A 16,193-nucleotide genomic window follows, 5' to 3' on the forward strand; every position below is an offset into this window, starting at 1 on the left:
AAAATTAGATCAGACATTTTTTACAATTATTAAATGTACGTTTATAGTTCAATTTTTGCTAAAATTTATAAACTTAGGTAATTTAAATAAACTTTGACAAACAAAAGTTTGTCAATTATTATTATTTATAGGAAGTTGGTTGTTGAAAATATTTGATATTATCGAACACTTGTAAATAGGGAGCTCTTATGGCATTTGTTGTAAACGAAAAAATCTAAAGGATCCAAAAGGATCAAAGCGTACGCCTGTTTAGCGATTAATTTTGAAGTCACCCTATATATATTTCGATTACATGCGTGTTTCGCGATAAGTGTGCGGAAGGTCGCGACCAATATCAGCATATTATGTCACAGTGCGCTTTTTCGCAATTCGCCGCACATGGTTACGTCGAAATCTCAAATATCGATGACCGCAAGGTGCAGTGACGCGCGGTGATGGATGCATCAGCGGGACCAAAGCACCAGCATTTACCACAGTCGTTCGAAGGCTGAAAGAAATCGACGGTGGTTCTGCAGCTTGGGCTACACCGAAGGGAAAAGAGAGAAATTGGCGACGTAAGACGGAAAGAAAGAGCAAGACCGCGCGGAGATTAGATCCCGTAGGATGAGTATAGGTGGGATTGGATTTGGCAGGCGCGCGCCTTGCTGGCGGTAGATGCCGGTGATGCGAAGGAGTAGGACAAGAAGAAGGGGCGGGGGATGGAGTTTGGTTGGTGTCCGAACGGCGGAGAGGCTGCAGAAGGGAAACTCGGAGTAGGGTAGACTATACAGGGAGTACATGGAGTAGAGCAAGACGGGAGAGAGTAGCGAAGAGACGAGAGAGAAGAGAGGCCGTAAGTGACAGAACGGTGGTGGTATAGGTGAACTGCTGGACAACCGAACCACCCGAACTGTACTCGGCGGTATTTAAGGGAGAGCCGCGAGCGTAGCGCGCCAGTTGTTAGTACGGCCCGTTGATGCCCGTTAGCTTTCGCGAACTGACACTCGCTGGATTGTCATGTCGCGTGACGCCGAGTGCAATTAAAACGCCGAAAGTATTGCAAGAAAAAAAAATATATATATATGTAAATACTTAATAAACAGTTTCAATAATCTCGATAAATAATCTCAATAAATCTTAATAAAGAGATCGCTTAGTGACGCTTAAGGGGAACCAAATAACCACATGACCGTTCATCGTTTACCTTCGTCGATTTATCTTCCAAACTGTCGCGATATAATTAAATATCTTTTTTCGTGGTAATAAACACGATTGTAAATACACAAGTGTGAAGTTAAGTTAAGTGAATATACGAGGGACTACGAAATTTTTCTTTAAATAACCGGTGACGGTGCGCGTTATGTGAAACTACATATGGCATTATTTGAACTCTTCATACTTGAAGATCGAAAGAATTTAACATTTTTTAATCTCGGATAGTACAGATGAATGTGTCAAAAAGGTATGAGCATGTTTGTTGTTTATTTTATGTAACTTTAAAAGAAACTGAACTTTTTTAAAAATAATTTTAATTTTTTATTTTTAATTTCATTCATGATGTGTTTTGATATTTAACAATATTGTATTTAATAATAACAGTCAAAAAAATAAGAGGAAAATTTAGTTAGAATAATCATCATCGCTTTGAACGCGCGAAATATGTAGATAAATGTAAAAAGAAAGATAAAAAAGATGACGTGATCTTCTCGTGATAGCATTTCCACGAATAGCGTAAATACAAATATATATACCACATTACGCATTAGTAATGTTGAATTTATATGTACATTTTCTTTAATGTACACATTTATTATTAAAATAATTTAATATGTTACTTTATAAGTGACAAAAGAAGATATTGTTAATATCTTCTTTAGTTAGATTAGTAAAATAGGATATTTGAATAATTCATCTTAAATTAAAAATGCAAGAAAATGTTAAAGACGTAATTTGTATCTTAAGAAACAAATATAACTGAAGAATTGTTTTTAAGCTTATATTTGGGTTATTTTCTAATATAACATACACACTCACCCCGCGCGCGCGCGTGTGCTTTTCTTATTTCAATAAAAGAATTTTGATTTCTTACGTCTTATTTATTTTCTTTGATAATACATAAATTAAAAAAAAATTTTTTATATCTATACATTACAGTAGAATTAGTAGGCGATCTGTTTCTATTGAATCACCTTGTATATCGACCATAGAATCTTTAAATGAAATTAGGTAGTGTCTATGGCTCCACCGGATTGCTACATGCGTAAAAATATTGTCTTGTAACTTTGTGTTTGAATATATAATTGCTAGAAAGTAGAAAACTATTATATAAATGTATATAAATTTAATTTTTAAATAATAATCGATGTAATTCATAATTCTCAAAAATATGTTATTATACATCATTAATACTTGTGAATTACAAAACTATAATAAATTGTAAATTTTTTATCGGATTTCTAAATTTATAATTTAACTGAATATTGAAATTAATTACCGCTTATAGAATAAATAATAATTTCATAATAATTGAATATAATTGAAACAGTTGATGGAATCAATCACTGGATGAAACCGTCAACTCTTTCAATTATATTCAATTATTATTAAATTATTATTTATTCACCCCAAAAAAGTTTTTGCTCGTTTTATTGGCCTGATTCTGATCTATTTTATCAACTAAACATATTTCGTGAATATATTGTACACGTATCTATTTATCTTTTTTCAAGCGGAGTTTAAAAGAAACTATAGATAATAATTTGACAAAAAATTGTATTCAATGTAAAAGCAATAATTAAGTATTAACATTTAATCAAAATTAATATTGTGTCAATATTTTAAATTATTTTCAGAATTTATGTAAAAAAACCAATAAGAAGATACAATTGGTTATCATTAATTATCACTGCAATACAAATTATCATTGTAATTTGTAGAAGATATTTTTCAAAGTGCACACAAAAATTAATCATTTCATGTAAAAATATTTTTCGTTATACAAGATATGTCAGAAATAAGAAAAATATTGAAATATTTGGCAGGACGAAAGGCATACACACATCCTTATAATTATTTTGAGATAGGGAATGTAGATGACAAAGTCTTTTCTTGTACCGAAGAGTTTTGTAAATTTAATTTCATGCCTATATTTCTGTTGTAAAAAAGATTTTAGTATTATTTTGATAAATCCTACGTTTATATACATATATTTAAGAAGTATTACAAAAGCCTGATGGCTTTCTGGAATAGGTACTCGATGCTACTGCTGGCATTGGGGTTGATTTTCACGCAATCGTCTGTCGGGGCTTTCCCACGTGAAGGTACATATTTTGCACGATCGAATGTTTCGTCCGAATTCACCGGGACGTCTTCCAGTCACAGTATCTCGGTCATCAGGATCTTGTCCGATGGACGATTGGAACGGCTCATCCGGTGGCCCGGAGCTTGCGTCAAGGAGATTATTGTCAATTGGGGGTGGGCACATTTTTCTTTACATCTTAATATAATTGCAATGTTGAAACAGACATTAGATCGAGTCAATTTCGCTATATTGCAAAGCAAGCTCATAACAAATTGCTCTATTGTATTAAACTCGAGATCTGAACTCGCCGACATTGCTCCTGCTTGTATGCTTTCTTTCACGAAACGTGTCGAGTGTTTCATAGTAACAAAGGCTAGCGTGTAGCAACCTGTATCCTCTTTCCTGAAATAACATTTTCTTGGATATAGGCAAATCTCTTCTTCCTATCCCACCTACCGTCCCCTCCCCCGTATGTAGTCGGGAGGATTGAAGCGGGAACTCGGTTGGCAAGCACGAAAACAATGCCGCCTTTCACTATTGCCAATATACGTGGAAGCTTGACTGTTATGTATACATTTAGCGTCGGTTAGGTCTTTCAAATGCCACCCATCGCTCCAAAGAACGCTGATACAGTCTAATGGAACGGTCTCTATGAATCCTTGTCAGACATAATAAGTTTCAATACAATTGTAATACACGCGCGTTAACGCCTACGGAAAAGGATCAATGCCCGAACGAATGAATAAATTCTACATTTTATTTCATCCTCTTTGCCGGATTATATAAAGAAATTCTTTTCAATAATTTTTATTAATAACCTATTTTCCAAATAAAAAATCATTATATGTGTTAATATTTCCATATGTGCTAATATCTATATAAATAATGCAAAAATTAAGCAGAAAAATTGTGCAAAATTATATGGCAAGTTTTGACAACTTTGCGTGACAATATTTTCATATGTAATTTTCTTTGTTAACTCTGTATATAGAAATGTATCTAGAAAGATATTTTAAAAACACCTTCTTTTCAAAAATATATAATTCTTTTAAATAATAAAAAATAAGAAAGAGAGAAAAAAAGAAAAAGTCATTGTTACATAAAAGATATCAATAATCAATAATGTGATTAACAAAAATACCAGTATTTTAAAGATGCAATGAAAAAAAAAAACAACATTTTTTGCTTTAAAACTGAATAAAATAAGGAAATAATTTGATTGTATAGAACATAATAACGCGATAATAAAGTATAGTATATAAAATGCATTAGTGTAATTGTTATTCCATTAGATTTGAAAGCCAAAAAAGGGGATACAATTTATCATGTTTATTCGTTGACAGTAACCGCAAAGCCAACCAAGCTCTTAAGCCGAAAAGCGGCAAGTTAAGTAAGCAAGGATTAGGTTCTGCGACGAGCGGACGTCCTGGAACCTCTACGTAGGGATCGGATTGGCCCCTTTTGCGCTGGACCTAAACGCGAGTTCGGTAGGTCGCCGTCCTGTTTTACTCTCCTAGATGGGACTCATCTGCTGATGCTCTCACGAGGATACCACGGAATACCACAACCACGAAGCGTCACTTTGCACTTAAACGCAGGACGAAAGCTCTTTTACCGTCGTGAAGAAAGTGCACGCCCTGATTTCCGCTAACCGTCCCCTCTTTCCGAATTTGCTCTTATCGTGCTCGCCTAAATAATTTATTGAAAAAATTTAATTTTGTTTTTTTTCCCTTTATATTACGTTATGGTGTTAAATGTATCATAAATTGTGCAGCTATGGCATTGATATAAACCCACCGGCAAAATTATTATATACCTAAACATTTTTTATCAATTTCGAGACAATAAAGGGAAAATTAATTTCGTTCTCACATAGTTGAATTGTTTGCAAATGTTACGTCTAATTGTTTGACAATAATTATTTCGATTTTTTTTAATTAAAAAGCAATGCTACGAAAGAAATAGATTTGAATAATTAGAGCGTAAAATATTTCTGAAATTTTAATATTTTTTTAAATTACTTTAATGCGCAACAAAGCATTTAACTGAAAATTAGATTATAATAACGCGTGTTCTCTCGATAGAAACACAAATGTGACACTGCGACAAGTCTGGCTTCGAAAGTCAAACAGAAAGCTGCAATTGATATATGCCGGTGAAACATTGACTGACTGCATTGACGAGAAGCTCGCGCGGTGGGACGACAGCGAGTGTTTACCCAGCTCTCCCGCTGTCTATCGCTATCACGATGACGGTGACGAGGTGTCGTCGATCGAGGTGTTCCAACTGGACGGTAAGGACATTTCGAGGATACCCCGTGACCTCTCTTGGCTATTGTCGACATCGGAGCTTCGTCACCGGTGCGACCGTATGAGGATGCGAGTACGAAGCCAAGCCATGGCCCAATATCGACATAGGTATGACCTAGCTGAGGATGAACGAGTATACTTCCCCGAGCTAACTTGCTTAATCCTTTAGTTAAATAAGCGAAGGGAGAGGGCAATGCCCATTGTACAAATGTATACCGTTAAAATGAGCTCTCTTTGTAACAGAAAATATGCAAAATCGACGAACGCGACGGCGACAAGTAATGGAAAGCAAAGTCGGAGTCGGAATCGGATTCGAAGGGAATTATTCATGATACCAGGAACGCAATGGTGCGGTCGCGGTGACCGTGCTACCAAGTACACCAATTTGGGCGGCTTCGGCATGGCCGATGCCTGTTGTCGCAAACACGATACATCTTGTCCTTTTTACATACCGGCGTTCGAAGCGCGTTATGGCGTTTTCAATTGGAGAATTTCGAGCATGATGCATTGCGCTTGCGACGAGCGGTTAGTAATTAAATGAAATTATTCCATAACACACGGTCTAAGAGTATAGGTAAATGCTTGTGAGAAAAAAATGCCGATATATCCAAAAATAGAGTTCTAAATATTCAATGTAATCGATGTAATCGGATGCATCGAATGCCCGAATAATTTTATCTAATCTTTAGAAAATATTCATTGGATCTATTTAACGTAATATGATTTAACACATACGTTTTTCAACGATAACGTATACTGTGCGACAAAAAAGTATTTTTTTAAAGAATATAATAATATTCAAATACAAATTGTTTTTAGTATCTCTGGTGTTAGTTGACAAATGTCACAGAATTTATTATCAATGCACATAACAATTTCAACGCTAATTATGACAATTGTCGCATTTTAATTTGAGATTTTTTTCGTATATTACAGATTTCGTACATGTTTGAAAATGGCCGGCACTGCATCAGCAGATTTTATTGGTAAAATCTTCTTCGACATACTTCAATCAAAGTGCTTTATTTTGAAACCGCAGAAAGTGTGCGTGAAACGATCCTGGTGGGGTAAATGTCAGCATCATGAATACCGAAAGCAAGCCTACGTACGAGATAATGTTCCTTATTAAAGGTGTACAGCGCGTCGTCATAAAGAAATAAATCAAGTATTCTTCTTCCGGGGATGTCAATAGCAATTCTCAGGGATGTAATATTTTGTCGAATACTTATAATATGTCAAGAGAAACAGAGAAAGAAACTCGATTAATAAATCGAGAAATTATATCACCAAAGATTGACAATACATCATAATTCGTCTTCGATATACGGAGAATCGTTATATTAAATCTGCCGATAGCTATACGTTAGACATCTCGAATTATTATATCAGAAACGAAAGGATCGTATGCTAAAGTACGATTTTATCAACTTATAATTAATTCTCAAATGCGTCTTTTTCAACAAAATCGAATAAGTGAGCTATCTCTGTTCTTCCAATAAGTACAAAATATTTTAAAATATACCTCACTTAAAATGAAAACTGTATATTGGCTCGTGTTTTAAAATAAAATAGGAATTATAGAAAAAATAAAGGTTAATAAACAAGCAAACAAAGATGTAATATAATTATATAAGTTTATTCAATAAAATTAAAGCGGAATCTTTCGACTTTACTAAGTCTTCTTCAGCCGCAAATACAAATTAATTTTTAAATTATATAATTAATTACATTAATCCAAGTCGAAGTACACGCTGCAACATTTCCTTTCCGGTGTGAATCATTCCAAGATTTAAAACTAACAATAAGATTGTTGTTTGAAGTCATCGTTTTTCATTTCTTCTTTTGACAATCTTTGATAGTTAGATTCGATTATTGATGGGTCGATTTAGAGTTAGAGTCAAAAAGACGAACGAATAGAACCTCGTGGTTGTCGATCCATCAATAATCGAATCTAACTACCAAAGATTGTGAAAAAGAAGAGATGAATAACGCTATAAGTTTCAGACAACGATCTTTATAGTTTTAAATATTGGACACTATGAAAAGCAAACGTTGCGTGTTCTCCGACTAGGAGTAATGTAATTAATTATAATTTGAAAATTTGTATTTGCGGTTGAAGAAAACTTTTAGTAAAGTCGAACGTTCCGCTTTAATTTTATCAAATCAAATTATATAATTATATTATATCTTTGTTTACTTGTTTATTGGCCTCTTCCTCTAATTTCTATTTTATACCTTACTTAATATTGTATTGTAAAATATTTCATAAGAATAAGAATTTTTCGTATTTGCGCACATTTTATAAATGTTTATTTAAATAAATATTTAAATTAATTTATTTTCTTTCTACGCTTAAAAACTTGATTGCAGAAGTCGAGTGTAGATATCGGCGGTCCTTATATAGAGTTATATATATATATTAAACTTGTAGATAGAATTCGTTAACTTTTGAATATTACTAGCAAACTATTAATGATCAAATTAATAGAATCGTGAAGCTAAGCTTTTGTTTATTAATACATTTGTGAAACTTTTATATAACATTCCAAAAATGTAAAAATATACAAATAAGAAGAGATAATAAACTGCGTATATAATCAATATATTTAGAATATAGCTTAGAATTTTTGATGAAAAATTATTAAAATATATATTGTATGTATTTATGTTAGTTACAAACTGTACGAGATAAATCTAGATTTGATTGAGATTAATAATTCAATTTCCATTCTATTACCAATATCCGTTCTAATACGATTCGACGCAATAATTTGTAACAAGAAAATTATAGAATAACTCACTAAATTTTTTTTCTTTTTTTTTTCTAGAATCATATTCTTTGATTATATCCGATTTTCCCACAATTTTAATCATAATTTTTTTTTATTATTCTTAATATCCTCCAACATTAAATATCTTAATTATAACTAATTATTTTTGAATTTCTGTTTAAAAAGAGAGCAAATAGTAAAGTTAAAGCGCACGTACTAAATAAAGTCAGATTTTGTTATTTATATATTTTTATCACTTTTTAATTCACGGAGAAGTCTATCGCTTTTAGCGTGGTACATATATATAAATTTATCAGAAATCGACAATTTCTTATACAATTAATGTGTTCACCAAGATAAGTATCGATAAACGTGCTGCCGGTATGTAGTACAACCAGCGCAATCAGCTAGTAGATTCTAAAATAGTCACGTGGTCGGTCGCGTCTGTTTACACGTGCGCGTGACACTACCGCAAGTGCCGCATGTGATGTGACTAAGATTTACTCCGTTAAATTATTATGATAAGATTTTAATTTGTTTCAATATAAAACAGCTTATAATGTAAACGCGCATGTTTATCTGCTAGAATATTAAAGAAAAACAGTATTCGGAGTTAGCAACGAGATGTCAGTAAAAAAAATGACTAAGCATGCGAGGTTATATGAGAATGCATAACGCGTATGAGAAGAGTGTGAAACGAGGCAGTGTGCCTTGTTTACGTACAGAACTGAATCTTGCTCTCACGTTGCACGGTGGCCAGAGTTTCAGGTAATACTTGAAATACCTGAATACTACTTCAAATTTATTTATGCAATAAATAATAATATTGTACGATTCAGAAAATTATATATTATCCTTCTCAACAATTTAGAAATATACGTATGATTAGTGATTGATATTAAGCTTATTATGTCTTCAATTTGTTTTCAAAATTTTTAAATGCTAATGACTGTATTTCAGGTGGACAGCTTGCGACTCTGGGTACAGAGGTATCTTTAACGGATGCATTTGGACTTTGTCCCAGAATAAAACCCATCTTTTATACACTGTGCAAGGACATTTAAAAGATTCTGTAAACTATGATAACATTCTGTCCGAGTATTTTAGGCTGTCAGTATCATTACGGGAACATTATAAAGAATGGGCAGAAGCAGATGCACATTTTCAAAGGTGTTTAAATGAAAATAATGCTGTCCGAATACTGAAGCAAGACATTGTAGAGAATTTGTTCTCATTTATCTGTAGCTCTAATAATAATATATCAAGGTACACTTTTAAAAAATTACATGATAAAAATAAATTTATATTACCCGCTAAACATTTATTTGTTTCAGGATATCAAATATGGTTGAAAAATTGTGTTCATTATTTGGCCGTAAGATATGTTCGATTGAAGACAGAGAATATTATGATTTTCCAACGATAGAAGTTTTGAAGGAAAAAAATGTAGAAAGTATATTAAAAAGAGAAAAATTCGGCTATCGTGCTGCATATATAGTTAATGCGGCAGAACGTTTATCAGCATTGGGTGGAAAGGACTGGCTCCTAAATCTACAAAGGGAGAATGTTTCTTATCGCGCTGCCAGAGAACAATTGATGACTCTGCCAGGAATTGGTCCTAAAGTTGCCGATTGCATATGTTTAATGTCACTAGATCATTTAGATGCTATACCTGTTGATACTCATATTTTTCAAATAGCACAGGCAAATTATTTACCGCATTTAAAGAAGCAAAAAACAGTTACACCGAAAATTCATACTGAAGTAAGCAATTATTTACGAGAATTGTGGGGCCCATTAGCTGGATGGGCACAAGCTATTGTATTTTCTACAAAAATCAATATTAAATCTAAATCAATTGAAAAGCAAAAACGCAAAAACAGCGATAATAAAAATTTGCAAGCAAAAACATTTAAAGTGATATGATCATTATGAAATTGTCATGTTTATTTTAACAAATAATTAGGTTATGCAAAACAATTTTATCTAATAAATCTGTAAAAAAAAAACGTATTATGTTAATTGTGCCTTTTTACCAATAAATTATTTTGCCAAAATTGATGAATGACAATTAAATATTTTTTGATAATGTATTCAAATATATAAAAAAATGATAGTTATCTATCTTTACTAAGAGAAAAGAAATAATTTTCGTTTTTAATATCCAACGCGTCAAGAAGTATTAAAAGATCTCAAGATGATTGTTTGAAAACTTTAAGAAATTATTATATTTTATTTTATATTCATATACAGAATTTTTTATTTTCTTTAATAGATATTTGTACATACAGCAATTACTGTAATTTATCAAATATAAATCAAATATAAAATTGAGTACATTTTATAATAGAAATTATTTCTAAAGTTTTCCAACATATTTTATCACAGGCCTAAGTATTATTAAAAATGTTTTTTCTTCTTTATTCCAACTCCTATAAGGGCATAATCATACTCATCTAAAATAATGTATTTTGCAGGAAATTCAATGTCTTCTTCGTTATCGCAATCTGCCAATACACAGTAATTATAATTATTTATATGCGTTACTCATTTATCGATACAATTACAAAAATAACAAAAATAAAAAATAAAAATTACCGATCGATTTTTGTAGTATATCAGCAAAGATATTTTGAGTAAGATAACGCAAACTAGGAACTGTTTTTGCTAAATGTGCTTTTTGTAAAGGCGATAAAACAGAGAGACAAGTAGTTTCCAGAGAAACCGGTATTGAGCAACTATAAGTTAATTTCATTACACATTGAGCCATTGTAGAGCTTATCAATGGGTAAAGCGTAACGTTGTTCAACTTCGTAAAAGCCACACCTATAAAATGGCCAAAATTCTATTTCTAAAAAGAAATACTTGGTAAAATGTTTCACTACTTACCCAAGGGCTTTCGATTTATAAAAAATTGTAATGTACCAGTCCAAGCATCCAGATGTATCCCTACCAAGTTATCTTGACCAAAGGTTGTCCCATATTTACACATCTTACCATCATGTTGTAAATATCCTTTGTACGAAAAACCCCAAGATTCTTTATCTCGACCGAGCAAGGCACAAAAATGTTCACTTGCATTGTGAAGCTCTGCATTTGCAGTTCCAACACCAACCATCTAACAATAATAGAAATTATGTACATTAAAATGACAAACCTCTTCCTTAAATGTCTATTGCGAGAAGATCTATTGTCAATGCAAGAGTAAGCTGTCTTACTACGTCAGTGCCATAGATATGCGTTATCATTAAAATCTCCCAATAATGATGTCTTCCTTTCTCTAAAGGTTTGTTACCCCTTGCAACAGCTGTGCCAGTGCTATATACAGGATGAAACGTAATATTTAAGTTATTGTCTGATAATTTAATTGTTTTTGAGGTTGAGTGTTTCTCATCCCAAGTCCATTCGTGCTTTGATGAAACAAAGTCTGAAAGAAAATGCATAATTATTGTTTTCAAATCTACTATTGCTTTCCTAAAAATAAGAAATAATAATTTAATTTCATATAATCTAGACAATAATTTAACCATTTTCTGTCTTTGGATGTTGATCCTTTGTAATTAAATCCATATTTTGTGAATTATATTTCGGTTATTGCATAGAATTTATATGTTCATCGTATATTTTCTAAGGTTATATTGACTAATATAAGTTGTAAGTAATAGTATTGACAGATCCATCCGTTCTTTGCTATGCTTCTTCCCCGTCGTATTTTTTATGATCGTTAATACTACTTATGCTTATGAAATTACGCGGAAAAAAGTTTCGAAAATGCACTTGCAATTAAAGCCCATGGACATAGAGCCATACTCCACTTAACGCTATGTAATAATGTATGTATACGTACCTCGAAGCATTTTTTTTATTGGTCAATTCATTCTCCGATTGGCCAATCAAACGCTTCGAAGCATTTTGTCCAAGTGGACCGCGCAGCCGGAAATAGTTACTAGGAACAAACGTTTCAAAAATCATGTTTTCCGCACGCTTTTTTCCCTAGATACGCGATCGCTGAAATGGTGGCAAATTCGAATACTCGTTCGAAATACGTATCTAACAATTTTTTAGAAATGATTGATGTAATTCTAAAGATAATATTATCTTTTTTTTTTGCGTCATACTTTTCACTTTGGCTGCGTTCCGTTTGGCGCTTACAGATGCAGGTTTACAGCGCCAAGAGGAACGCAGCCTTTGTATCACGCTTTAATATCCTTCGATTTGCTCTGGTAAATTGCGCAATTACAGCTGACGTGTTCGTTACAAATTAATTTTCAAAATATTACATACTTGTGTATAATTTACTTTATAGACATTAAAAAAAATAGATAAATAAATGGGAGACAGTTTGTATAGAGATTTCGCATACAAATTAATAAACGGTACACTTGGAATTTGCTCGTTCGAGCTTTCAAAGGCTAGAGCTCTCGACTCGCAAATAGGCTCGAGTCCACTCGAGTCATCGTCTCAGCGTGTCATATCTCGAGGCGAGACCTTATCCCTTATCATAAGAGTATACACTTCTGTATACGCGCGCACGTGTGTATGTATGTACGTACGTGTAGTGTATGTATTTTCGGCAGACGTTCGACGTCGTTCGTCGACTGCTCGTCGACGGACGTCCGCGAGTAGGGAGTCCTTAACGCCACACACTCGTGTTCGATTCGAAGGGGACAGTCGTCGCGGTGACTCTCATCATGGGACTCTGAAAAGCCATACTCTGCGAAACTCGAGGTCTCGAGAGCTGGAGCTCAGCTTAATGTGTGTCTCTCGCGGTTAAGCGATATCGGTACGAACACTCTCGACACGGAGGAGTAAGCCCGATGTAAATGCATGCTGGTACACTCTCTCATCGCTGAATTATATAATGTATATGCATGAGTCACGATTTGTCACACGGCGTGAACTGCTGACGGCAAGGGTGGGGAAGAGGGGGGAGGGGGGGGGGAGGACGGACGGGACGTGCAAATGTCAAAGTCATACGGTGCGATATCACCTCGTCGCTACATGATAAATAAAAATAGTCGGCTCATTTTCTCTCTCATTCTCTTCGAGAGCTGGCTTCCGCATCGCTCGCATCGCTTGCACTCGTAATTAACACGCCGAGATATCTCGGCTTAATTATATGTTTATATCCCGTTAGGAATTGATTGTTTCTTTCCACGTTGATTGTGCGATGCGCTGCCATTAGAATTCCGAGACGGAGAGTACGTCCGACTTTGAGCTCGCATTGACATTGTCCTTTGTACCCTTACATTATCGTGTTAAAATCGTACTAATAAAATAATCGTGCTCGTATTCGTAGTCGTAAAGAAGAATCTTTTAGAATTAAATAATTTGACAGCCGAATAATGTATTTCAATGACGCTCCTCCCTCTAGATTGTCCTACATACGATAGACTCAATTGTAACAGTAATTGTTTTCAAGTTGCAAGTAATAATTGACGTGTACCTTTCTAAAAATTAATTTTATTCGAATCTAATTAAATCCTATGTGTGAGCTGTATTATGTGTGTGAATTATGTTTTTGTAAATTTTGCAGGAAATTCCAGGAAACTTTCTAGAATGAACAAAGAATATTCCTATTGAATATTGTCAAAAAGTCATTGCGAGCAATGATACAAACAAAATTTCTCGCATCTGTAGGTGACATTTTGTAGCTGTCAGAACATTCGTATGTCCTTTTGTATCAAATTCAGCGATTATCTATTTGCATTTTGGCATTGAGAAATGCCAGCACCATCTCCGATCTTCTCAAGCTTGCCAAAAACACCTATGTGTGAGAAAACAGAAGTCAATGATGCCGATTCTCTGCCCCCTTGGGCCAAAATCACACTTACATCCGCAGAGGCTGAAATCGAAAAGCTGATCTCGCGAAATGAGTTGAAAGACGCAGAGGTAACTTACTTCTGTCAAGTAGAACCAATTCTTCAAGATGGGCCGCAGTGAGTACTGTTTTCATAGATTTTGAAAGTCTTTCAGAAATATTTTAATGTGTAATTCTTCCATTTCAAAAAGAGGAAAAATGTAATTTGTTCTTATTTCTAATTTATATCAATTCTATTTTATATTTATAATACATTTTATATTTATAATACATAATATAATACATTTACATTTAACCAATATTTTTGTACTTTTAGAAATTACAATTTATAATAGTATAATTGTCAAAATTTGAAACGTTTTTTTGTAGGTGTGGTTTAGTCGCGCTTTCAATGGCATCACAAGAATACACAAAACCAGTTTCTGTGAATCAACTTCTCGCTGAAGCTCGTGTACGAGGATTTACACAACATGGAGAAGTGTACAGCGTTGATTTCATGGGAACATTGGCTGCGGAATATTTGCCTGATCACAAACCAGATATTTTAGTAGATTTACAACAATGTCCAGATACGTTGACTCATGCTTTAGCACATGGAGCGATGGTGCTGATACCATATGATTCTGACTTCAACCACGCTCCATGTTTAAAAAAAGGTCATAAAGCACATTGGGCGTTGCTTGTAGGTCTAATCTCTTCCAGGTATAATCTATAATAATTAAGAGATTCTCTTTGTATACATATAAATATGAATTTTAGATTTGATTTGCAAATTTATATGTTAATGTGTTTTTTAAACATTTACTGCATATGAAGGTGAAAATATGTAGATTTTCTATGTCAAATATGCTTTCAATTATGAATTCTTTATGATCAATCTTATGAAAAATCCTATATATATATATTTTTTAAATTGTATTTATTAAATTTTTATTCAAAATTTATTTATATTGCCTTTTTTGCAAACACATAAACCAAAGTAACCTAAATTATGTATTTCTATTGATATTGTTTTTAGACAAGGATACCACGTTCTGGCACGTCACGGTAAATCGCGTCATCTGGCATGTTGGCCTTTACGCGATTTAATTGAAAGTAATGGCAACTTAGAGGAAGAGGGTACAGCGAGACATGCAGGAGGATATGTTATACCAAAGGGTGGCGTCGGAGGTCAAAAGGGCTTACGCGGCAGAGCACTGGCATTACATCCGTACATATAGAATTATGTCAAACAAAATTGTAGGTAATTGATTTCACGCTAAAAGAAGAAAATTTGCCGATATCTTATATCCACAAATGTGCTAAATATTCGAAACATAACATTTGCATACGCACACGGCTTCCATAACGATCAATTAATAATTATGTGTAATATGCGACACTTTAATTAATACACATATTTGAATTCGCGCGAAATATTTTACATAAATGTTAGTCATGATATCTATACCAAAAAGCGGCATCGGCATCGGCATCGATACAATGCAATTTTAAGTGGCATTACTTTCGTTTCATTCTGGAATTTATACGATGTAAATAAGAATTCCGGCAGGCCGAAATATGTGCACGCAAATTATAAATACATACAGACAACTGTTTCTTGATAATATTATATCTTATTAGATTGAAATGCAAAAGTGTACGCATGCATAGTAAGGCAAAAATAAGACACATAAAAATGTTCATATAATTAAATATATATGCATAATGTGTGTGCATGCGTGCGTGTGCGTATGTGTGTTTGTATGTGTGTGTGCGTGTGTGTGTGGGTGTGGACGTGGGCGTGTATGTATGTACTTGTGTGTAGCAAGTTGTTATCGAAAGTGATAATTCAGAAGAGAAGATCTGTAATTATATTTCTTTAGATAGAAAATGTGTAGGTTTTCGGCAACAATTGTGGTTTCAGTCTTATGTTAATGCAATAAATAAAGAGTAAATCTATTATATCAATAATTTTTTGCTAAAATACATTTTAATTATAATAAATAATGCTGTATCATGCTGTATAATGA

At 33.4% G+C, this 16,193-nt stretch overlaps 4 protein-coding genes across 11 annotated transcripts; 3 read left to right on the plus strand and 1 right to left on the minus strand.

The window, feature by feature from the left end:
- Positions 1-609: 609 nt before the first annotated feature.
- Positions 610-8,169, plus strand: LOC105454699. Its single transcript, XM_011697519.1, has 5 exons — positions 610-1,441; positions 3,229-3,453; positions 5,365-5,697; positions 5,833-6,114; positions 6,526-8,169. Exons 1-5 carry the CDS (start codon positions 1,425-1,427, stop codon positions 6,716-6,718), a joined length of 1,050 nt encoding a protein of 349 aa, XP_011695821.1. The 5' UTR covers positions 610-1,424; the 3' UTR covers positions 6,719-8,169.
- A 31-nt stretch (positions 8,170-8,200) lies between these two features.
- LOC105454700 (N-glycosylase/DNA lyase) lies at positions 8,201-10,369 on the plus strand. Its single transcript, XM_011697520.1, has 3 exons — positions 8,201-9,128; positions 9,321-9,626; positions 9,695-10,369. The coding sequence occupies exons 1-3, from the start codon at positions 9,010-9,012 to the stop codon at positions 10,284-10,286; spliced, it is 1,017 nt and encodes a 338-aa protein (XP_011695822.1). The 5' UTR covers positions 8,201-9,009; the 3' UTR covers positions 10,287-10,369.
- A 353-nt stretch (positions 10,370-10,722) lies between these two features.
- On the minus strand, positions 10,723-12,206 carry LOC105454703 (SPRY domain-containing SOCS box protein 3-like). The gene is made up of 5 exons (XM_011697530.1): positions 11,888-12,206; positions 11,579-11,787; positions 11,250-11,478; positions 10,959-11,186; positions 10,723-10,867 (listed from the first exon to the last, which is right to left on the minus strand). Exons 1-5 carry the CDS (start codon positions 11,928-11,930, stop codon positions 10,761-10,763), a joined length of 816 nt encoding a protein of 271 aa, XP_011695832.1. The 5' UTR covers positions 11,931-12,206; the 3' UTR covers positions 10,723-10,760.
- Positions 12,207-12,951: 745 nt separating this feature from the next.
- Positions 12,952-16,193, plus strand: LOC105454701 (UPF0692 protein CG33108). Of its 8 annotated transcripts, none has more exons than XM_011697526.1 (4): positions 12,952-13,193; positions 13,897-14,299; positions 14,551-14,883; positions 15,200-16,193. In XM_011697526.1, the coding sequence occupies exons 2-4, from the start codon at positions 14,085-14,087 to the stop codon at positions 15,399-15,401; spliced, it is 750 nt and encodes a 249-aa protein (XP_011695828.1). In that variant the 5' UTR covers positions 12,952-13,193; positions 13,897-14,084; the 3' UTR covers positions 15,402-16,193. The 8 variants fall into 8 exon arrangements, with proteins under 8 accessions (XP_011695828.1, XP_011695825.1, XP_011695827.1 ...); XM_011697523.1 differs by having other exon boundaries at positions 12,952-13,179; XM_011697525.1 differs by having other exon boundaries at positions 12,952-13,168.

The sequence above is a fragment of the Wasmannia auropunctata genome, unplaced genomic scaffold (genome assembly GCF_000956235.1).
Source record: "Wasmannia auropunctata unplaced genomic scaffold, wasmannia.A_1.0 LD335976.1, whole genome shotgun sequence".
In the NCBI taxonomy this organism is placed as follows: domain Eukaryota; kingdom Metazoa; phylum Arthropoda; class Insecta; order Hymenoptera; family Formicidae; genus Wasmannia; species Wasmannia auropunctata.

Excerpts from the sequence above, each read along its gene's own strand:
- LOC105454701 (XM_011697526.1), top strand. The coding sequence starts at position 14,085 with ATGCCAGCACCATCTCCGATCTTCTCAAGCTTGCCAAAAACACCTATG. Across the intron at positions 14,300-14,550 it reads ATTCTTCAAGATGGGCCGCA|GTGTGGTTTAGTCGCGCTTT; the intron begins GTGAGTACTGTT and ends GTTTTTTTGTAG. Across the intron at positions 14,884-15,199 it reads GTAGGTCTAATCTCTTCCAG|ACAAGGATACCACGTTCTGG; the intron begins GTATAATCTATA and ends TATTGTTTTTAG.
- LOC105454703 (XM_011697530.1), bottom strand. The coding sequence starts at position 11,930 with ATGGATTTAATTACAAAGGATCAACATCCAAAGACAGAAAATG. Across the intron at positions 11,788-11,887 it reads ACATCCAAAGACAGAAAATG|ACTTTGTTTCATCAAAGCAC; the intron begins GTTAAATTATTG and ends ATTTTCTTTCAG. Across the intron at positions 11,187-11,249 it reads TATAAATCGAAAGCCCTTGG|GTGTGGCTTTTACGAAGTTG; the intron begins GTAAGTAGTGAA and ends GCCATTTTATAG.
- LOC105454700 (XM_011697520.1), top strand. The coding sequence starts at position 9,010 with ATGCGAGGTTATATGAGAATGCATAACGCGTATGAGAAGAGTGTGAAA. Across the intron at positions 9,129-9,320 it reads CACGGTGGCCAGAGTTTCAG|GTGGACAGCTTGCGACTCTG; the intron begins GTAATACTTGAA and ends ACTGTATTTCAG. Across the intron at positions 9,627-9,694 it reads TCTAATAATAATATATCAAG|GATATCAAATATGGTTGAAA; the intron begins GTACACTTTTAA and ends TATTTGTTTCAG.
- LOC105454699 (XM_011697519.1), top strand. Across the intron at positions 3,454-5,364 it reads GAGATTATTGTCAATTGGGG|AAACACAAATGTGACACTGC; the intron begins GTGGGCACATTT and ends TTCTCTCGATAG. Across the intron at positions 5,698-5,832 it reads ATGGCCCAATATCGACATAG|AAAATATGCAAAATCGACGA; the intron begins GTATGACCTAGC and ends TCTTTGTAACAG.